The sequence below is a fragment of the Mustela putorius genome, unplaced genomic scaffold, assembly GCF_011764305.1.
Source record: "Mustela putorius furo isolate JIRA1106 unplaced genomic scaffold, ASM1176430v1.1 tig00537338_pilon_pilon_pilon, whole genome shotgun sequence".
Lineage (NCBI taxonomy): Eukaryota > Metazoa > Chordata > Mammalia > Carnivora > Mustelidae > Mustela > Mustela putorius.
Genome location: NW_025422460.1, coordinates 2513338 through 2536776, shown reverse-complemented (window position 1 = coordinate 2536776; position 23439 = coordinate 2513338). Strand labels below are relative to the sequence as shown.

The 23439-nt window shown below is 43.3% G+C and overlaps 1 protein-coding gene across 2 annotated transcripts in view; it reads left to right on the top strand.

The window, feature by feature from the left end:
- Window positions 1-23439, top strand: part of MYO7B (myosin VIIB) — a 104062-nt gene that overhangs the window by 7955 nt on the left and 72668 nt on the right. For both annotated transcript variants that reach the window (XR_006604962.1, XM_013049533.2), the window contains exon 2: window positions 15695-15736. Coding sequence is in view for 1 of the 2 variants with exons in the window: in XM_013049533.2 (XP_012904987.1) it covers window positions 15719-15736 (18 nt within the window). In the remaining variant the exon portion in view is untranslated. The remainder of the gene's footprint in view (window positions 1-15694; window positions 15737-23439) is intronic.

Genomic DNA, 23439 nt, shown 5'->3' with positions numbered 1-23439 from the left:
CTGACTGGTGTGAGGGGGTATCTCGCTGTGGTTTTGATTTGTATTTCCCTGGTGTGGAGTGATGTGGAGCACTTTTTCATGTGTCTTTTGGCCATTTGGATGGATGTCTTCTTTGCAGAAATGTCTGTTCATGTCTTCTGCCCATTTCTTGATTTGATTATTTGTTCTTTGTGTGTTACGTTTGATAAGTTCATTTTAGATTTTGGATACCAGCCCTTTATCTGATATGTCATCTGCAAATATCTTCTCCCATTCTGTCGGTTGTCTTTTGGTTTTGTTGACTGTTTCCTTTGCTGTGCAAAAGCTTTTTATCTTTATGAAGTCCCAGTGGTTCATTTTTGCCCTTGCTTCCCTTGTCCTTGGTGATGTTTTTAGGAAGAAGTTGCTGTGGCTGAGGTCAAAAAGGTTGCTGCCTGTGTTCTCCTCAAGCATTTTGATGGATTTCTGTCTCACATTGAGGTCTTTAAACCACTAATCCATTTTGAGTCTATTTTTGTATGTTATAAGGAAACGGTCCAGTTTCACTCTTCTGAATTTGGCTGTCCAATTTTCCCAACACCATTTGTTGAAGGGACTGTTTTTTTCATTGGACATTCCTTCTTGCTTTGTCAAAGATTAGTTGACCATAGAGTTGAAAGTCCATTTCTGGGCTCTCTATTCTGTTCCATTGATCTATATGTCTGTTTTTTTGCCAATACCATACTGTCTTGATGATGCCAGCTTTGTCACAGAGCTTGAAGTCTGGAATTGTGATGCTGCCAACTTTGGTTTTCTTTTTCAACATTCCTTTGGCTATTCGGGGTCTTTTCTGGTTCCATATAAATTTTAGGATAATTTGTTCCATTTCTTTGAAAAAAATTGATGATATTTTGATAAAGAGTGCATTAAATGTGTAGATTACTTTAGGTAGCATAGACATTTTCACAATATTTTTTCTTCCAATCCATGAGCATGGAATGTTTTTCCATTTCTTTGTGTCTTCCTCAATTTCTTCCGTGAGTACTTTATAGTTTTCTGAGTACAGAATCTTTGCCTCTTTGGTTAGGTTTATTCCTAGGTATCTTATGGTTTTGGGTGCAATTGTAAGCGAGATCAACTCCTTAATTTCTCTTTCTTCTGTCTTGTTGGTTGGTGTATAGAAATGCAGCTGATTTCTGTGCATTGATTTTATATCCTGCTCTATATTTACTGAATCCTGGTATAAGTTCTAGCAGTTTTGGAGTGGAGTCTTTTGGATTTTTCACATAAAGTGTCATATCATCTACAAAGAATGAGAGTTTGACTTCTTCTTTGTTAATTTGGATATCTTTTATTTCTTTCTGTTGTCTGATTGCTGAGGTTAGGACTTCTAGTACTATATTGAGTAGCGGTGATGATAGTGGACAGCCCTGCCATGTTCCTGACCTTGGGGGAAAAGATCTCACTTTTCCCCCATTGAGAATGATATTCGTGGTGGGTTTTCCATAGATGGCTTTTATGATGTTGAGGTATGTACCCTCTATCCTTACTCTATGAAGAGTTTTGATCAAGAAAGAATGCTGTACTTTGTCAAATGCTTTTTTTTTTAAAGATTTTATTTATTTGACAGAGATCACAAGTAGGCAGAGAGGCAGACAGAGAGAGGAGGAAGCAGGTTCCCTGCTGAGCAGAGAGCCCCATGCAGGGCTTGATCCCAGAACCCTAGGATCATGACCTGAGCCGAAGGCAGAAGCTTTAACCCGCTGAGCCACCCAGGTGCCCCTGTCAAATGCTTTTTAAACATCTATTGAGAGTATCATATGGTTCTTGTTCTTTCTTCTATTAAGGTAGTGTATCACATTGATCGATTTACAGATGTTGAACCAAAGTTGCAGCCCAGGAATAAATCCCACTTGGTCTTGATAAATAATCCTTTTAAGATACTGTTGGATCCTATTGGCTAGTATTTGGTGAGAATTTTTGCATCTGTGTTCATCAAGGATATTGGTCTGTAATTCTCTTTTTTGATGGGGTCTTGGTTTTGTGATCAAGGTAATGCTGGCCTCATAAAATGAGTTTGGAAGATTTCCTTCCATTTTTTATTTTTTGTAACAGTTTCAGAAGAATAGGTATTGATTCTTTAGATGTTTGGTAGAATTCCCATGGGAAGCTGTCTGGCCCTGGGCTCTTGTTTGTTAGGAGATTTTTGATGATTGCTTCAATCTCCTTTTTAGTTATGAGTCTGTTCAGGTTTTCTATTTCTTCCTGGTTCAGTTTGGTAGTTTATGTGTCTCTAGGAATGCATCCATTTCTTCCAGATTGTCAAATTTGCTGGTGTAGAGTTGCTCATAATATGTTCTTATAATTGTTTGTATTTCTTTGGTGTTGGTTGTAATTTCTCCTCTTTCATTCATGATTTTATTAACTTGGGTCCTTTCTCTTTTCTTTTTGATAAGTCTGGCTAGGGGGTTGTTAGCCTTATTAATTCTTTCAAAGAACCAGGTCCTAGTTTTGTTGATTTGTTCTACTTTTCTTTTGGTTTCTATTTCGTTGATTTCTGCTCTGATCTTTATGATTTCTTTTCTTCTGCTGGGTTTAGGCTTTCTTTGCTGCTCTTTCTCCAGCTCCTTTAGGTGTAGGGTTAGGTTGTGTACTTGAGACCTTTCTTGTTTCTTGAGAAAGGCTTGTATCACCATATATTTTCCTTTCAAGACCTCCTTTACTGTGTCCCAAAGATTGTGAACCGTTGTGTTTTCATTTTCACTTGTTTCCATGAATTTTTAAAATTCTTCTTTAATTTCATGGTTGACCCATTCATTCTTTAGTAAGATGTTCTTAAGCCTCCACATATTTGAGTTCTTTCCAACTTTCCTCTTACGGTTGAGTTCTTGTTTCAAAGCATTGTGATATGAAAATATGCAGGGAATGATCCCAATCTTTTGGTACTGTTTGAGACTTGATTTGTGATCCAGGATATAATCCATTCTGGAAAATGTTCCATATGCACTAGAGAAGAATTTCTGTTGCTTTGGGTTGGAATGTCCTAAATATATCTGTGATGTCCATCTGGTCCAGTGTGTCATTTAAAGCCTTTATTTCCATGTTGATCTTTTGCTTAGGCGATCTGTCCATTTCGGTGAGGGGGGTGTTAAAGTCCCCTACTATTATTGTATTATTGTTGTTGTGTTTCTTTGATATTCTTATTAATTGGTTTATATAGTTGGCTGCTCCCATGTTAGGGGCATAGATATTTTAAATTGTTAGATCTTCTTGTTGGACAGACCCTTTAATTATGATATAGTATCCTTCCTCATCTCTTATTATAGGCTTTGGCTTAAAATCTAATTTATCTGATACAAGGATTGCCATCCAGCTTTTTTTTTTTTTTTTTAATGTCCATTAGCATGGTTAAATGTTTCCCACCCCTTCTCTTTAAATCTGGAGATAACCTTGGGTCTAAAAGGGGTTTCTTGTAAACAGAATATGATGGGTCTTGTTTTTTTTATCCATCCGGATAACTTGTTTCTTTTGATAGGGACATTTAGCCCATTTACATTCATGGTAACTATTGAAAGATATGAATTTAGTGCCATTGTATTGCATTACAGGCAATAAATTCCTTTTTGGTCTGTTAATTTTAAGTTCTCTCTTTGCTTAAAGGACCACTTTCCATATTTTCTGTAAGGCTAGTTTGGTGTTTTCAAATTCTATTAGCTTTTGTTTGTCTTGGAAGCTTTTTATCTCTCCTATTCTCAGTAACAGCCTAGCTGGATATAGTATTCTTGGCTTCATGTTTTTCTCATTTAGTGCTCTGAATATACCATTCCAGTCCTTTCTGGCCTGCCAGGTCTCTGTGCCAATCTAATATTTTTACCATTGTATGTTACACACCTCTTGTCCCAAGCTGCTTCCAGGATTTTCTCTTTGTCACTGAGACTTGTAAGTTTTACTATTAAATGATGGGGTGTGGGCCTATTTTTATTGATTTTGAGGGCGTTCTCTGTGCCTCCTGGATTTTGATGCTTGTTTCATTTGCCAAATTACGGAAATTCTCTGTTATAATTTGCTCCAATATGCCTTCTGCCCCTTTCTCTCTTTCTTCTTCTTCTGGGATCCCATTTATTCTAATATTGTTTCATCTTATGGTATCACTTATCTCTCAAATTCTCCCCTTGTGGTCCTGTAGTTTTTTGTGTCTCTTTTTCTCAGCTTCTTTATTCTCCATCATTTGGTCTTCTATATCACTAATTCTCTCTTCTGCTTCATTTATCCTAGTAGTAAGAGAATCCATTTCTTATTGCACCTCATTAATAGCTTTTTAAAATTTCAACTTGGTTAGATTTTAGTTATTTTATTTCTCCAGAAAGTGATTCTCTAGTATCTTCTATGCTTTTTTGAGCCTAGCTGGCACCTTGATAACCATCATTCTGAACTCTAGTTCTGACATATTACTAGTGTCCGTATTGATTAGATCCCTAGCCATCGTTACTGCCTCTTATTCTTTTTGTGTGTGTGTGTGGTGAGATTTTCCACCTTGTGATTTTATATAATAATAGGTGAATGAGATAATAATAGGTGAATATTATAGGTGATAATAATAGGTGAATGAGAGAACAATATACTAAAAGGGTAACAACAAACCCAGAAAAATATATACTAACTTAATCAGAAGTGTCCCGAAACCAGGGATAGAAGAAATACATATATATGTGTGTGTGTGTGTACATATACACACATATACATATACACATATACATACACATACACACACACACACACACACATACACACACACACACACACACACACACACACACTGGCCTGGTGGCTAGAAGAGAGCCACACTCTTGGTTTTGGATATATTTTAATCTGTTATGAGTAACTGCCTAACAAAATTTTAAAGAAAGAAAAAAATTTATATATATACAAGAATATATAAAGGTGATGAAGGTATGGAATATGACTGTAAAGATGAAAATCAAGAAAAGATTCTAAGAAAGGAATTGATAAGATAAGAAGTTGGTTTAAGAAAGAAAAAAAAGAGAGAAAAGAATGCGGTCAGAAAGAAAAAAAAGAGAGAAAAGAATGTGGTCAGGTCAGATCTGAGGTATATTTTGATCTATTAGAAGAAACTGTATCCCAAAATTTTAAAGAAAGAAAAACCTATATGTATACAAAAAAATAAGGTTAAATACAATGAAGAGATAGAATATGACTATAAAAATGAAAATTTTAAAATATTTTTAAAAAGGTATTAATAAGATAAAATAGTTAAAATGTTAAAATAGGAAAAAGGAAAAAAATTTAAATGGATTAAGAAAAAAAATAAAATTTAAAAAATTTAACTTTGCAAGACTAAAGGATCATGTGAAAAAAGCCATGAAGTATATGTGCTGTGTTCCAGTAGCTCTGAAGTTTTGCAGTTCTCATGGATTGGTGTACTTGGTCTTGGCTGGATGTTCTTGCTGATCTTCTCGGGGAGTGGCCTGTTGCAGTGATTCTCAAATGTCTTTGCCCAAAGCAGAATTGCACCACCCTTCCCAGGGGCCAGGCTAAGTAATCTGCTCTGTTTTGCTCTCAGTAGCTTTTGTTCCCAGAATGCTTTCCACACATCTTTGGAGAAGGAGAATGAAGATGGCAGCCTCCAAATCTCCAGCCAGTAGAAGCTGAGTGCTCAGGGCACTCCTCAGTGCACCCTCAGAGAAAAGCAATCAATCACCCCCATCTCCCTGGTCTCTGGCCACACTCTGTGCTCATCTGGCCTGTGACCAAGCGTTTCTATCTCCTGTGTATGGCCCTGTTTGGAGACTCCAAACCTAGCAGATTCCTGTAGCATGCTCCCTCACCATTCCTCCCAGAGGAGGAAGGAGGGAGTCTTCCTGGATCTGCTGCTTGTGGGGTCCCTGCTTGAATCATGGTTTAAGATAACCCTGAGCTGATTGCCTTCTCCTCAGCTCCAACTCTGTAGCTGGCTTTCCAGCTCCAATACCTGGGAGCTCTGCCACATTCAGGTACCCCTGGTCTTACTGTGATCCTGCAGGTCCTGAGACCACACTGTCCCCATGAGGGCTCTACCCCCTCACCACTCTCCCCCACTTAGCCTCTGGAGCGACGTCTCTCAGTGGAGTGGACTTCTGAACGTTCTGTTTTGTTCTCTGCTGCTCCACCGCTTGCTGGGAGCAACCCCTCCCCCTCCAGTCTATCTTCCCGTATTATCACCTCAGATTCACTTCTCTGAATGTCCTGACTTCCAGAAAGTGGTCAATTTTCTGTTCCTAGAATTGGTGCTCTTCTTCTCTTTGGTCTCCCTTTGAGTTTGTAGATGTTCAGAATGGTTTGATAACTATCTAGCTGAACTCCTGGGACCCAATGATATTTAGGTCTCCTACTTCCCTGCCATCTTGCTCCTCCTCTTTCCAACTTTCTTTTGTTTTCATGATACATCTTTATTTCTTTACTTTTAATATGTGTATTTTTTTAAGATTTTATTTATTTATTTGACAGAGAGAGATCACAAGTGGGCAGAGAAAGAGAGAGAGAGAGGAGGAAGCAGGCTCCCTGATGAGCAGAAAGCCCTATGCAGGACTCGATCCCAGGACCCTGAGATCATGACCTGAGCCGAAGGCAGAGGCTTAACCCACTGAGCCACCCAGGTGCCCCACATGTCTTTATTTTTAAAGTGGCTTTCTTGTAGACAACATATAGTTGGGAGGCTTAAGTTTTAACAAATGAAATCTTCAGATCCTAGTGATCATTTAGAGATGGGGATAATAGGATGACTCAAGCGTTTTCTGAAAAAGCGGGTGTGGGAACAGAGGAGATGAATTACTATGGTCATACTGAGTTTAATGAGTCCACCTGTGTGCTAGACACTGCCAGAAGAATAGAGGCTTGATGGACCTGGAGTTCAGGATGGAGATGGGGGTTGGAGACATTGATTTTGGACTTGGAAGCATTTCTATCCTGATGGTGGCCCTGGGAGAGGGTGGGAATGCACAAGGGAAACATACAGCTGAAAGAGAACAGAATTAGGGCCACCAGATCAGTGAGAATTTTTTGGTTTCAATGATAGAATCCAAATTCTTTAGCTCAAATAATTAAAGTGCAAAAAGACAGAGACAGAATTTCTGTCTTTTGTCTCCTTCCTTCCCAATTACCAACTTTATTCTCTCAAGTCATCTATTTTAAGGACACTAGAACAAAAGCTCCTGTCAGTTCTGGAATCACATTTCAAAACATTATGGATAGAGAGGAAAACCAATCCTCAGTTCCAGTTAAAACATCTCAGGGGAAGCCTGTGGTTGGTCCCTGCTTGGGTCATAGGCTGACTCTGAGTTACTGTGATTTATGTCTTTTACAGTCCTTATTAGAAACACAGTTTGAACAAAGGAAGGAGAATTACCCTAAAGAGGAACAGAGGAAGGCATTTCAAGCAGACAAAAACAATCAGCATCTCCCTCAGACAGGAAGAGGTCAAGGTGAGGAAAAGGGCCTTGGCAGGAGATCAAGGGTGCCCCAGAGCCAAAGGGAAGGTGAGGAAGGGCATGAGGGTGAGAGAGTACAGAAAGCATGGGTGTAGAGAGATAACTCCTTCAAAGAGCTCTGCGGAGGAGCAAAAGCAGGAGGAGGACAACAGCTGGAGGGGGTCATGAGGCCAAGAAAATGCATTTTTAGGTGAGACCTGAGTTTATCTCTATGCAGAGAGGAAAGGCCAGAAGAGTGAGAATGGGTGTAAATGTAAGCATGACGGGTAACTGTATGAGTTATCTATTGTTGCATAGCTAATGATTCCAAAATCATGCAGCTTAAAATGACAGGTGTTTATTATCTCATACACTTTCCAAGTATCAGAAATCCAAGAGCAGCTTAGCTGGGCAGTTCTTCACCAAGGACTGTTTTGAGGTTTGCATTCATTTTCTAGGGCTGCCATAATAAAATGCCACGTAGCAAGCAGCTTAAACAACAGATATTTATGGCAAGGTTGGTTTTTTTCCAAGGCCTCTCTCCTAGGCTTACAGACAGCCATCCTCTCGCTGCTTTGTCCTCATATGGTCATCACTCTACTCATGCACACCTCTAGCATCTCTCCCTCTTTCTACAAGGACTTCAATCTTGTTGGATTAGGCCCCATGCTAATAGCTTTGATTTACCTTCATGGCCTCTTTAAAGGCCTCCTCTTCAAATTCAGTTCCATTCTGAGGGACTAGGGGTTAGGATTTGATATGCACAATTTAGCCTATAACAGTCAGGATGTTGGATGGAGCTGTGGGCATCTCCAACCTTGACCAGGGCTGGAATATCTGCTTCTAAGATTACTGGCTATTGACTGCAGACCCAGTTCTCCGCCCCACACACACATGGGACCATTCCCTAGGGCTTCTTGTCCTCATGACATGGCAGCAAGGTTCCCCAAGCTGAGCTGAGTAACCTCAGAGAGAGCAAGGGAGAAGCCGCAAAACCTTTGGAAGCTATACCCCCATCCCATCACCTTATTTTATTTTTAGAAGTGAATCACTATGGATAGAACCTAAATACATGGAGACTAAACAGCATCCTTCTAAAGAATGAATGGGTCAGCCAGGAAATTAAAGAAGAATTGAAAAAAATCATGGAAACAAATGATAATGAAAATACAATGGTTCAAAATCTGTGGGACACAACAAAGGCAGTCCTGAGAGGAAAATATATAGCGGTATGAGCCTCTCTCAAGAAACAAGAAAGGTCTCAGGTATACAACCTAACCCTACACCTAAAGGAGCTGGAGAAAGAACAAAAAAGAAACTCTAAACCCAGCAGGAGAAAAGAAATCATAAAGATCAGAGCAGAAATCAATGAAATAGAAACCAAAAAAAACCCAGTAGAACAAATCAACAAAACTAGGAGCTGGTTCTTTGAAAGAATTAATAAAATTGATAAGCCCCTGGCCAGACTTATCAAAAAGAAAAGAGATGAGGAAGTGGTGAAGCAACATGGGGGCTTAAGTGGGTAGGAGAAGAATCAATGAAACAAGATGGGATTGGGAGGGAGACAAACCATAAGTGACTCTTAATCTCACAAAACAAACTGAGGGTTGCTGGGGGGAGGGGGGTTGGGAGAAGGGGGGTGGGGTTATGGACATTGGGGAGGGTATGTGCTTTGGTGAGTGCTGTGAAGTGTGTAAACCTGGCGATTCACAGACCTGTACCCCTGGGGATAAAAATATATGTTTATGAAAAATAAAAAATTTTTAAAAAAAGAAAAGAGAAAGGACCCAAATAAATAAAATCATGAATGAAAGAGGAGAGCTCATAGCCAACACCAAAGAAATACAAACAATTATAAGAACATACTATGAGCAACTCTACGCCAACAAATTTGACAATCTGGAAGAAATGGATGCATTCCTAGAAAAATATAAACTACCACAACTGAACCAGGAAGAAATAGAAAGCCTGAACAGACCCATAACCAGTAAGGAGATTGAAACAGTCATTAAAAATCTCCAAACAAATGAAAGTCCAGGGCCAGATGGCTTCCAGAGGGAATTCTACCAAACATTTAAAGAAGAACTAATTCCTATTCTCCTGAAACTGTTCCAAAAAATACAAATGGAAGGAAAACTTCCAAACTCATTTTATGAGGCCAGCATCACCTTGATCCCCAAACCACACAAGGATCCCATCAAAAAAGAGAGCTATAGACCAATATCCTTGATGAACACAGATGCAAAAATTCTCACCAAAATATTAGCCAATAGGATTCAACAGTACATTAAAAGGATTATTCACCACGACCAAGTGGGATTTATTCCAGGCTGCAAGGTTGGTTCAACATCCGCAAATCAATCAGTGTGATACAACACATCAAAAAAAGAAAGAACAAGAACCATATGATACTCTCAATAGATGCTGAAAAAGCATTTGACAAAGTACAGCATCCCTTCCTGATCAAAACTCTTCAAAGTGTAGGGATAGAGGGCACATACCTCAATATTATCAAAGCCATTTATGAAAAACCCACCACAAATATCATTCTCAATGGAGAAAAACTGAAAACTTTTCTGCTAAGGTCAGGAACACGGCAGGGATGTCCATTATCACCACTGCTATTCAACATAGTACTAGAAGTTCTAGCCTCAGTAATCAGACAACAAAAGGAAATTAAAGGCATCCAAATCAGCAAAGAAGAAGTCAAACTATCACTTTTTTCAGATGGTATGATACTATATGTGGAAAACCCAAAAGACTCCACTCCAAAACTGCTGGAACTTGTACAGGAATTCAGTAAAGTGTCAGGATATAAAATCAATGCACAGAAATCAGTTGCATTTCTCTACACCAACAACAAGACAGAAGAAAGAAAAATTAAGGAGTCCATCCCATTTACAATTGCACCCAAAACCATAAGATACCTAGGAATAAACCTAACCAAAGAGGCTAAGAATCTATACTCAGAAAACTATAAAGTACTCATGAAAGAAATTGAGGAAGACACAAAGAAATGGAAAAACGTTCCATGCTCCTGGATTGGAAGAATAAATATTGTGAAAATGTCTATGCTACCTAAAGCAATCTATACATTTAATGCAATTCCTATCAAAGTACCATCCATCTTTTTCAAAGAAATGGAACAAGTAATTCTAAAATTTACATGGAACCAGAAAAGACCTCAAATAGCCAAAGGAATATTGAAAAAGAAAGCCAAAGTTGGTGGCATCACAATTCTGGACTTCAAGCTCTATTACAAAGCTGTCATCATCAAGACAGCATGGTACTGGCACAAAAACAGATACATAGATCAATGGAACAGAATAGAGAGCCCAGAAATAGACCCTCAACTCTATGGTCAACTAATCTTCAACAAAGCAGGAAAGAATGTCCGATGGAAAAAAGACAGCCTCTTCAATAAATGGTGTTGGGAAAACTGGACAGCCACATGCATAAAAATGAAATTGGACCATTTCCTTACTCCACACATGAAAATAGACTCAAAATGAATGAAGGACCTCAATGTGCGAAAGGAATCCATCCAAATCCTTGAGGAGAACACAGGCAGCAACCTCTTTGACCTCAGCTGCAGCAACATCTTCCTAGGAACATCGCCAAAGGCAAGGGAAGCAAGGGCAAAAATGAACTATTGGGATTTTATCAAGATCAAAAGCTTTTGCACAGCAAAGGAAACAGTTAACAAAATCAAAAGACAACTGACAGAATGGGAGAAGATATTTGCAAACGACATATCAGATAAAGGACTAGTGTCCAAAATCTATAAAGAACTTAGCAAACTCGACACCTGAAGAACAAATAATCCAATCAAGAAATGGGCAGAGGACATGAACAGACATTTCTGCAAAGAAGACATCCAGGTGGCCAACAGACAAATGAAAAAGTGCTCCATATCACTCGGCATCAGGGAAATACAAATCAAAACCACAATGAGATATCACCTCACACCAGTCAGAATGGCTAAAATCAACAAGTCAGGAAATGACAGATGCTGGCGAGGATGTGGAGAAAGGGGAACCCTCCTACACTGTTGGTGGGAATGCAAGCTGGTGCAACCACTCTGGAAAACAGCATGGAGGTTCCTCAAAATGTTGAAAATAGAGCTGTCCTAGGACCCAGCAATCACACTACTGGTTATTTACCCTAAAGATACAAACGTAGTGATCCGAAGGGGCACGTGCACCCAAATGTTTATAGCAGCAATGTCCACGATAGCCAAACTATGGAAAGAACCTAGATGTCCATCAACAGATGAATGGATAAAGAAGATGTGGTATATATACACAATGAAATACTATGCAGCCATCAAAAGAAATGAAATCTTGCCATTTGCGACAACATGGATGGAACTAGAGCATATCATGCTTAGCGAAATAAGTTCAGCAGAGAAAGACAACTATCATATGATCTCCCTGATATGAGGAAGTGGTGATGCAACATGGGGGCTTAAGTGGGTAGGAGAAGAATAAATGAAACAAGATGGGATTGGGAGGGAGACAAACCATAAGTGACTCTTAATCTCACAAAACAAACTGAGGGTTGCTGGGGGGAGGGGGGTTGGAAGAAGGGGGGTGGGGTTATGGACATTGGGGAGGGTATGTGCTATGGTGAGTGCTGTGAAGTGTATAAACCTGGCGATTCACAGACCTGTACCCCTGGGGATAAAAATACATTGTATGTTTATAAAAAATTTAAAATTTAAAATTAAAAAAAAAAAGAAGTGAATCACTAAGTCCACACTCAAGGGTAGGAGAATGAGTCTCCATCTTTTTTTTTTTAAAAACATTTGTATTTATTTATTTGTCAGAGAGAGAGAGCGCGGAGCAGCAGGCAGAGGGAGAAACAGGCTCCCTGCTGAATAAGGAGCCTGGTATGGAACTCAATCCCAGGACTCTGAGATCATGATCTGAGCTGAAGGCAGATGCTTAACTGACTGAGACACCCTGGCATCGAGTCTCTATCTTTTGAAGTAAAGAGTGACAAAAAATTTGTGGACATATATTAACCACTACAGTAACTGATAAAGCAAAAGCTCCAGTGGAGGAGGCCAGAGAATGCAGGGCTGGAAGGGTTAATAGGGGCTATCAGGACATCCCTTCCCCTGGGCAGTCCCTTAAGTGCTCACAGTTAGAAGAAAAGGAGTAAGCAGGAGCTGGCAAGGAGTAAGAAGAGCTGGAGGCTGAGAGTCATTTCTCTTTTTTCAGTGATGCAGAGTGAGTAGTGGGAGGGAGCTTTGAAATAGGGTTTTTTGTTTTTGTTTTGTTTCGGTTTGAGTTTTGTGTGTGTGTGTGTGTGTGTGTGTGTGTGTGTGTGTGTTGTGTTTTTGTTTTTGTTTTGTTTTGTTTTTGTAGAAAGAGCTGACAAGGGTCCATGGGAGGGTCTCAGGCATTTCTAGAGTCCTAGAAGAGGCACAGGCCATGAAACTACCCTGACCTGTCTTCAAGGTGGTATGACACATCACTGGTGTGCTTGACTCGGGGCTGGGACTTTGCAAGGTGAGAGCAGGAGTATGATAGACCAGAGGGGTACACATGTCATGAAGTTTATTGTACTTTATATTTGTGTTACGTTTATGAGTATTATAAAACCGCTTTCTTCCCAAAGAAGAGGTAGGGCACTGTCCAGGCTGGCCGGGAAGGGAATGAAGCTAGGATGTAGGCTGACAGACCTGGAGAAACAAAGGGGCTGAGGAGTCCTAATGAAACAAAGGAATAGTTCCTCATGGGGTGGGGGTGGGGGGCAGGGGGAGGCATGGCGCTAGGCTGGAATGTGACATGGTTTCTGAGGTAGAGCAATTCTGGGACATGGGAAGACCAGGCAGTGGCGGGGGAGTGGACATCGCTGGAGTCTAGGAGTTAGAGGAGTGGGAGTCCAGGATGGGCAGGGGGAATACAGTGGGAGACACATCCTGGTGTTTGGAGGGGGATGCTGTAATGTACATGGAGGTCAGATGCCATGAGTGAGGGGGCAGAGGATGACAGAGCCAGAGACCATGGGTGGACCTAAAATTTCTACCTGGGGTGGGGAAGCAAGGAGTCAGAGCAGCAGTGGGGAGCCAGAAGCGGACAGTGCCCCTCTGCATCTTTCCCATCCATGTCTCACTGGTTATGTGAGGCTGGGAGATGGACCAGCCTCTCTTGGGAGAACTGCTGGAAGCCAGGATTCAGATGAGAGTTGCTTTGCACTTTTATACAGACCCCTAAACTTTCCCAAAGCAGAACCAGTAGGGCAAAGTGCATGGATTTTGGAGTTGGACAGAACCCCCTTCTCCTCTGACCAGTTGAATAGTTTGGGCAAAGTTTCTATTTCTTGGCCTTTGTTGTTCTACCCATTAGATGGGGATAGCAGCATCTCCTCCTAGAACAGTGTCTGCTCAGTGGGAAGTCCTCCCTGAGGGCAGCTGTTACCTGTTGGAATGTCAAGGTTTCTACCACCTAAATGGGAATAAACAGATTCCAAAGTGTGCCTGGCTGTCTCCGCCTTAGCTGCAGGTGTCCCAGGGGTGGGTGGTCACCTGGGCCTACCTCTACAAGAGAAAGGAGTGGAAATGTGGCCCAAGTGTCAGCAGCCTCATGCCTGGGCATGATAATCCCTCAGGAGCCTCAGGAGTGCTTCCCAGGGAAGGGGGAAAGGGCATCCCAGGGAAGGGAATCCCAGAGAAGGGCTGGAGGCACAAACAAACATTTCGTGAGTGCTCCCTGTGTGTCTCTGACCTCGCAGAGACCCTGCAAAAGTCAAGCCAGTTTCTTTTTCAGGGAGGAGCATGCTAAATCACTTGCAGGACCTGCTCCAGCTCACACAGCTGGTAGATGGCAAAGCCAAACTCTCTGCCCATCCCCACCCACCCCCACCGCCCACCACCTCCCCAAGTCCCTGAGGGGCAGGGGAGGGGCCGGGCGGCTCAGGGCCCTGAGCATCAGTGGGACGGTTGGGCTGCAGTGCCCCCAAGGACACCTTTCCTAGATTCTCAGCCTCTGTCTACCCACAAACATCCCAGCCCAGGAGAATGGGGACAAGACCAGGACAGGAGGTACCATGCTCCTCTAGGGTTAGAGAGAAAAATGTAAGCTCAGACCTTAACAAGGAATCTATAATCTGATTTCCCCTTTTGCCCTGTAGGTACTCAACAAATGAGGAAGGTTTAGATTATCGTTAAACATATCAATGCCCATACACTAAATTCAAATTGAAATAAGAAAATTCCTTATCCACCAGGACAGAGTAGCAAAAGGTTCTTTGTCACATTCACCTGCTGCCTACACCACCACTTTTCTCTTACCTCCCGTCTTACTCTGCTCAGCCCAAACATGCTGACCCCAACATCATTTGCACTTTTCCCTCTGACTTTGCAAAAGTTGCACCACCCTTGGGGAAGGTCCTCCCTTTCTTCCACTCTGAGTTCTTATTCATCTTTTAAAGTCAGTGTCAAAGCCTCTCCAAGGGCTTCATTCACAGTTTCATTGAACAAGTATTTCCTGGGGGGCGGCATGTGCCAGATGCAGTGAGCACAGTGATGAACAAAATAGATCCAGCTCACCTCATGCTGCTCACTGCAGAGGATGGTGAAGTGCTTGTTCTCCATGTCAGGATAGCAGCAGGCAGGGCCTCCCAGTCTCCCTTCCTGGTCTGCTGCAGCTAATCAGGCCTAATAGAGTGCTCCCGAAGTCCCCCAGGACGGTGGGGGAGCAGCAAGGTCCTAGGGGCCCATTTGAAAGGAAGCAGTTTAGGGTTGGATTCCCAGCTGAGCTCCTAACTAACTCAGTCACCTTCCCTCTGTGGGGTCCCTTGTAAGAAATAGGGGAACACCTATGTTTTGGGGGTGCTATGAGGTTTGGAAAAAGTACATCACATGTCTCTAGCTACGTTGGCTGCTTACCTCAGCAGTGCCCATGGTGTGTGGGTGATGATTGGTTTTCACGTATGTCTGAGCAGACAAAATTTCTGCTTATGGAGGACAGGGACGGTGTCTGAAGGATGTTCGAAACCACTCACACTCCCTATGTCCAGCCCAGTACTGAGTGCAAAATAGATAACCAATAAAGATGAGATAAGACAGAAGAAACTAAGAAAGCATCTTCTCACACCTGGATGGGACTGTGACTTACTCGTCCATGTCGTCAAGAGTCACTTCTTGAGCCAGAGCCGATGCCCGGTGCTCAGGGACATTCTTATGTACACACATGGCCCCTGCTCTCCGGGAGCTCCAAGGCAGTGCCATGTGGACTAACGTTCTGCTTTCTATCTGCATGCAGGCTGGGAGGAGCTGCTGCCTCAGGATGTCGGCCTTCAGGCTGGTAAGAATTGCATCTATTCCATCTAGGGTTTATGTAAAAGCCTAACTCAAGTTACCCAGTGAGAAACAATGAGGGCCCACAAGGAAAACATCAGAGACAAAGGAATACAAGGAACAAGATTATATTACCTAAAGAAATTATATTACCTAAAGAAATAGAATTATATTACCTAAAGAAAACGAGTTTGGGGGCACCTGGGTGGCTCAGTGGGTTAGGTTGCTGCCTTCGGCTCGGGTCATGATCTCAGGGTCCTGGGATCGAGTCCCGCGTCGGGCTCCCTGCTCAGCAGGGAGCCCGCTTCCCCCACTCTCTCTCTGCCTATCTCTCTGTCTACTGTGATCTCTCTCTGTCAAATAAAAAAATCTTTAAGAAAAAAAAAAAAGAAAACGAGTTTGGCCAACCTCTGGGCCTGAGCAGGTGACCACACTTGCACGGTAATCCCTCACTTATATCTCAGGCTTAAATGCCTTGACAAAGTGATGTGTCTTTTGTAGTCTCATTGCAACTGTTGCAGGGAGCTTACTCAGAGGGAATGGAAATCAAATACTGGGTCTGATCTCCACTTCGGGCTCTGCACCATCTTCCCTCAGCTCAACAGACATACAAGTGCCTGCTACATAGCAATAGCCAAGAGATGACTCTATGGGGGAAGGAAGCAAATGCTGAGACCCTGCCCTGCCCTGGGGTTGGGATGCAGGGCACCTCCAGGCAGCTGGAGTGGTGCATGCACTACAAGTGAACCTTGGGAGCTGGAGTAGCCCAACCCACCCTGAATTCCAGCCCAAACCTGGGAAATCCAGATGGCAGAAATTCCATTTTGGTAAGAAGATGCCCCAAATATTCTGCCTACAAAGCCAGAAAGTAGCCGTTGTCTCCTTCTGGTTGGATCTACACTGCTGAATGGGGCAGCATCCCCCAGCCACCAAGGGCTTCTGAAACCAAGCCTCCCAACTATCTGAGTCACAGAAATGTGGCTAGCATTGTTTTTTGTTTGTTTGTTTGTTTGTTTTGGGTTTTTTTTTTTTTTTCAGAGAAGAGACAGGCTGTTTTAGACTGGAGAGAGGACACACAGTCTCAAAATCCAAATTGCAAGGACTTTTAGTCATCAAAAGCATGAGAATCTGGCACCATTTTGGAGCATGAGGAGCCCAAGCTGTAAGGCAAAGCCAGTCTTATTTCACAAAAGAATACATTCCTGGGATGCACTAGTCCCAAGGCTCCCACTGGGAACATGACTAACTTCAAGCAGAGTTTAGAAAGGTAACTCCTGGAGGCATATTTATCGCCCTCGGCCCGCAAGGACGACAAGAAGCCCCAGTTCAGGTGTATCTTCTCTCTATTTCCACAAGTCTACACACTTACATACGTTTACATGACCAATCAGCGAGCAGGGTACAGGAGGGAGCCAATCAGGCTGTGCACCTAAACGAACAACTTCGCTAGCAACCAATGCTGTTTACTTCCTTTTTGGGCATTCCGCTTAGTCTCACAAGGCAGTCCTAACCTGGCAACTAGCCAGGCGCCATCTTTTAATGGCAGAGGTCGCCCTGGCCAGGGGTCTGCCTCCGACATCTCCCCCTTTTTTCTTTTATGGCAGGGATCGTGCCTGTCTTAGGTTGTCAGTGGCGGGGAATATCCTTACCCGTCATCAGAAGGCAGATATCAATGATCTGCATCCTGTCTTAGGTTGGTATATTTCCCCCACCAATCTTACCCATCGCTGACTACCAATCCAGCATACTTAGCCACACTTGGGGGGATGTTCCAGCCTCAATGGCTAACAAGGCCTGCACCATGGCTTGCTGTTGCCTAGGTTGCTGTCGCCTCCAAATTTGCAGTTTCCTTAAGCCCACTACGAGGATTATCATCAGACCAATTACGCTAGCCCATTGTTTCGTAAAGGTTAACACATCTTGCAATGTTTTGATTATCTCTGGGAGGGTTGCAAGCTCAACTCTGGTGTTATTTATTCTTGTTATGCCTAGTAGCAGGTGCTGAGTGTAGTTTTGGAATTCTGCGGACTAATTCCCCCGCAAGTATTGGGAGAGCTGTCGGGAGACATTCTGTAAGTCACTCATATTAGTATAGGCTATGGGAGTTACACAAATTGCCGGGAAGGGTACTATACATCCCAGTCCCCATAGGGCCCCCCATATGTCCACTTGTTCTTGAACCAAATCCACTCTCTGGTTGACTATCAGGATTCCTGCTTGCAGATGTGCATTGATCTGAGTCTATGTTTGAAGGGCAGCCACCATTCCTTCTGCAAGGGTGTTCACAGCTTCCGCAGTGGGTATAGTTGCAGCAAGCGAGACTGCTGCTGCCATGGCAGCTGCTGTAGATATAGCCAATGCTGTCACAACGGGGGCTGTGATACCAAAATCTCTCTTCTTTCTGGATAGCACCACCGGTAACTTGTCCTCTGGAATGGAAACTGGGATAGGAACATGGGTAGGGATACGCATAATCACAGCCAGCTTGAAGGCCGTGACATTCCAGCACTGGGAAAGATAGCAATTCTTAGTGCAATTTAACATATCATTCAGCTCACTAGCATTTGTTACGAGGAAAAGGAACGGTGGCCAGACGCATATGGGAGTGGGCTGATAAGTAATATTATTGGGACAAGACACATTAACTGGGGCACCTGGGTGGCTCAGTGGTTAAAGCCTCTGCCTTCGGCTCAGGTCATGATCCCAGGGTCCTGGGATCGAGCCTCACATCGGGCTCTCTGCTCAGCAGGGATCCTGCCTTCTCCTCCTCTCTCTCTCTGCCTGCCTCTCTGTCTACTTGTGATCTGTCAAATAAATTTAAAAAAAAAAAAGCCTTTAAAAAAAAGACACATTAACTGTTGTCTCAAAGGTACTAGAGTCATTTTGTTTATAAGAACAGTTGAGGGATTTGCCACCATTTAACATGGACACTGCTGAGATATCAGTACATGCTCCTAGCAAGTTACAGACCTGCCATGCATCAAAGGGAGAGGAGGGAATATGAGAGAAGAGTTAGTCACTGGTAAAGGATATAGCCATGCTTTAACCACTGCTCACAGCTCTCTGGCTTGAGTCTGCCGCAGGAGGTGTAGCATCCCCAGAGTTATCATCAGCATCATGACTGGTGTTTGGAGGCAAGGCTGCACGCACCAGCCACTCTGGGATCCAAATTGGAGCCTCCTTTTCCTGCGGACCTTTTCTCCCCGCTTTCCTGCGGATTGCCTTGCAAGATTCCTTTATTTAGTTCCCGGGTGCCGGCGCCATTTATCGCCCTCGGCCCGCAAGGACTACAAGAAGCCCCAGTTCAGGTGTATCTTCTCTCTATTTCCACAAGTCTACACACTTATATACGTTTACATGACCAATCAGTGAGCAGGGTACAGGAGGGAGCCAATCAGGCTGTGCACCTAAACGAACAACTTCGCTAGCAACCAATGCTGTTTACTTCCTCTTTGGGCATTCCGCTTAGTTTCACGAGGCAATCCTAACCTGGCAACTAGCCAGGCGCCATCTTTTAATGGCGGAGGCTGCCCTGGCCAGGGGCCTGCCTCCGACACATATTATTCTCAGTTGCAATTGTGGGCCTGTTCTGTCTTCTAAGATGGCAGGTTGTTTGGAAAGAGCGTGAAAATCTGATTCATTGGTGATCCCTTCAGTGGGTCCTAGTGATTCTTGAATAAGGCGTGGACCCATACTGTGCTTATTTCTGATGTATCATCCATCTGGGCTGCTCTGTGCTGGGCCCTATGCAGGCTCCTGACCTGTGTTACATTCCATCTTCACAACAGCTCGGTGACACTGCCCTGTTCAACAGATGAAGAAAACGATGCTCAGAGAGGTTAAGTGACTTGCCCAAGCCCATGTAGCTCTGGAATGGAGAGTAGGGATGAGAACCCAGGTCTGTCTGACTTCAAAGGGGCTCTTAGTCTGCTCTGCAAAACTAGACCATAACAAAATCCCATAACACATACCGACTAGGTGGCTTGAACAACAGAAATTTATTCTCTCACAGTCTTAGAGACTAGAAGTCCAATAACAAGGTCCCAGTAGGGTTAGTGTCTGGTGAGACCTCTCTGGCTTGCACACAGGCACCTTCTCTCATGGTCTTCCTTCATTGCGCACATGCACACACACAGGAGGAAGGGAGAGAGTGTCTGCTGGTGTCTCTTCCCCTTATAAAGACACCAGTCCTACCAGGTTGCAGCTGTACCTCTGACGACCTCATTTAACCTTAATTACCTTCTTAAAGGCCCTGTCTCCAAATACAGTTACATTGGGGGAGAGAGCTTTGACAGATGAATTTGGGAAGGACACAATTCAATCTATAATAGGATTTAATGTTTAATCTCTATTAAGAAACTCCAAACATGTTGAATAACTACATCATGGAAAAAGTTTTTATTTTATTTTTTTTAAAGATTTTATTTATTTATCTGACAGATGGAGATCACAAGTAGGCAGAGAAACAGGCAGAGAGAGAGGAGGAAGCAGGCTCCCTGCTGAGCAGAAAGCCAGGACCCTGGGATCATGACCCGAGCCAAAGGCAGAGGCTTTAACCCACTGAGCCACCCAGGCGTCCCCAGTTTTTATTTTTTTTTTAAGCAATTAGCAGCAGATCCCCTCCGCCACTCCCCACTTCCTCTACCTCCTGCCAACTGGCCCCAGGTTTGTAAAGTCTTCTAATAGAATTAAAGTGGGATTTGAGTTGGAGAAATCTGATTTTCACACTTTAGAAGTACACCCAGGCCAGGAGTGAGGTGGGGGTTTCTCCAGGAGCAGCTCAGGTTTCCTTTCTCAAAGAAAATGCCAAACTTGCTGCTCTGGGAAGTTCTGCCAACTGCTTGCTGTGTGACCTTGGCCAAGCTTTCCATTCTCTATACCTTAGTTTTATCATCTGCCAGATGAACGTGGGGCTGTCCGAGATGTCTCAGAACATCAGCGGTAGTGCCCTTTGTGACCTGATGATCCTTCCCAAGAGTAGGGAGACACAGCTACAGATTCTGAGATACAAAGACCACACTTGCTGCCCCTGTCACTTGACATCCACTCCCCCAGTCTTCCTCCAATCTGCTTCAACCTCCTCTTCCTGCCCTTTCAGGCTACCTTTCCGAGTCAGACCAGCCATGGTTCAAATCCCACACTACCACTCCCATCTTTGTGGTGAGATAAGAATAATGATACCATAGTTGTGAGGGTTACACTCAGTCATTGGAAGTCACATATAATCCCAAACTTTGAAAAAAACTTTAGGACCACTAGATGTTCTGAATGTGTACAGTGGGGGAGAATGGTCTAGGCAAAGGAAACAGAACATGCAAAGACCCAGAGGGAATCAGGCCATGGTGCATCTGGGAAAGTACCAGGAGTAGGTGGCAAGTGTCAGGGCTAAATCTGCTCTGTATACAGTGGTGTCATGAGCCCCAAGTTGTACAGAGTTCTGCAAATGTGCCTGCTCCAAACTGGGATGTGCTGCCTGATCCAAGGACTTAGCATGAAAAACATCTCACTAACAATTTTTACATTGCTTACCCATTTAAATGATGATATTTTGAATCTTTGGGGTTAAGTAACAACACTCATAAAATTAATTTCATCCATTTCTCTTTACATTTTAATGTAAATGTGACCACTTGAACATATTCAATTGAACATATTCAATTTCATGTGTGGTTTGAATTCAGTTACTATTGGAGGCCCTGGCCTGGACCACACACTAAGGATTTATAAATTGTGCGTTGTGTACAGCATTCCTTTCTGACAGCTGAGAGGATAGGATGAGGGGATTGGCCCGGATCACTTGCCACTCTGAGGTGGAAGGGATGGTAATTCCCCAAGAACTCCATGAACTGGGGAGAGAGGAGACCTCAAACAAAAATGGAAGTCTTTTGAAGAAGGTGATTGCATTGCTAGTGTATTGTTTCAACCATTAGATTTTCCTTGATTTGGCTTTGGGGATTTCATCACAATGCATGTACACATAAGGTAGTTGACTTAAGGAGGAACATGCAGATAGACCTTTCTCTTTGCCATGATCACCAGTTCTTTTCCCCTATCCTACAGACAAGTGAAAAAACCCAGAGCCTGGTTCTGCCACACATTCTGAGCCTCCCTAAGGCCCTGGGCAGAGTATGGTCTTCAGTCATTAACAAAAACCCCATCTTCCTTCCAAATAAGGACTATGTTTACATACCTGTGGGCAGAGGGGCTGGAGACCCTTCACTACACAAGACTGGTTGGAAATATTTTGAAATTCAAAGCACCTCTCTGTTAGATTGGCTCAGTCCCAATGCAGGAAGCCATAAACATTTGTTTGCTTGATGACATGTAAATCGATCATAACTTATCCTGACATAACCATACTTTATCAGATGGGGAGGTGGCACAATGACGAGGCACCAGGAGACATTCCTGGGTAAAACAGGGTCTTTGGCACCAGCAGCAACCATGCCATCTGTCCCCATAGAAGGGACTGGCTTCTGGGGGTCTACTGATGGGCCTGTACTGGAACTTAGATCAGAGACCTGCTGCTTGAGATCCCTCGATGATCCATTTGACTTTCCATTTATCTAAGTGCATGCGGACACAGACCATTTCTAGGCCCGCCTCTTCCACTATGAGAAGAGAAAGATGTGGCAGGTGGGCACATGGTATCAGGGCACCATGACTGTTTCGGCGAGTAGGCCAACAGTCCACCCTCTTTAAAGACATTAGTGTGAAGGACCAGGAAACAGATTGTTTGTGGTTTTGGCTCTTTGAGCTTCCTTGTAGTAATTTCGGTCTCAGGCTGGGGCACTCCCACCTTCAGCAAGAGCTCTTCCGGTCACTAGCTGTCCGGTATTTCCCACCACGAAGAGTGGGAGGACTCTGAGAACTCCTGCAGATTTCCCTGCTCCCTGGAACTCCTCTGTTCCCTTACATCTCAGTAGAGGCTCCTACTTTCTTTCCTTTTTTTTTTTTTTTTTTAAAGATTTTATTTATTTACTTGACAGAGAGATCACAAGTAGGCAGAGAGGCAGGCAAAGAGAAAGAGGAGGAAGCAGGCTCCCCGCTGAGCAGAGAGCCCGACGTGGGACTCGATCCCCAGACCCTGAGATCATGACCCGAGCCGAAGGCAGCGACTTTAACCCACTTAGCCACCGAGGCGTCCCGAGGCTCCTACTTTCTTTGCAGCTAACAGCTGCTGCTATTTCTCTTCTTCATTCTTTTCCTGATTTGGCCGCTCTTGCACAGGTTTCCCTGCTGATAGAGGTCACAAAGAAGCTGTTTTCTGCTACCTTGTTTCTCATTTGTTTCCTAGGAGAGCTTTGGTTGAAGAGAGGGAAAAGAAATTGCATTCTTTGATATCTTCTTCCAGCCCATGTCAGGCTGACACCACCTCACCCAATCCGGATCAGAAATGGTGTCTCTCCTTTTCATCTCTGGTTAATGTCAAGTTTGCTGTCAGATGCCCATCTTCTACCTTTGACTTGTAATCTTCTCGCTGCGGTGAGCTGCCAGCTGTTTTAGCAGCACACTGCAATTCCATCCTCATTGTAAGAAAGCTTCTCCTGGGACTCTGAGGGCTCTGGTGTGATTTGTTTAGTTCACTTTAGCTCTGTATGTTGCTCATGCTGGTTTTCTGTATCCTACAGCAACTGTTCCTTGGTTTAATTTAGTTTTAATTTTTATAAAGTCATATAGATACACCATTTAAAGAATCAGTCCCCCACT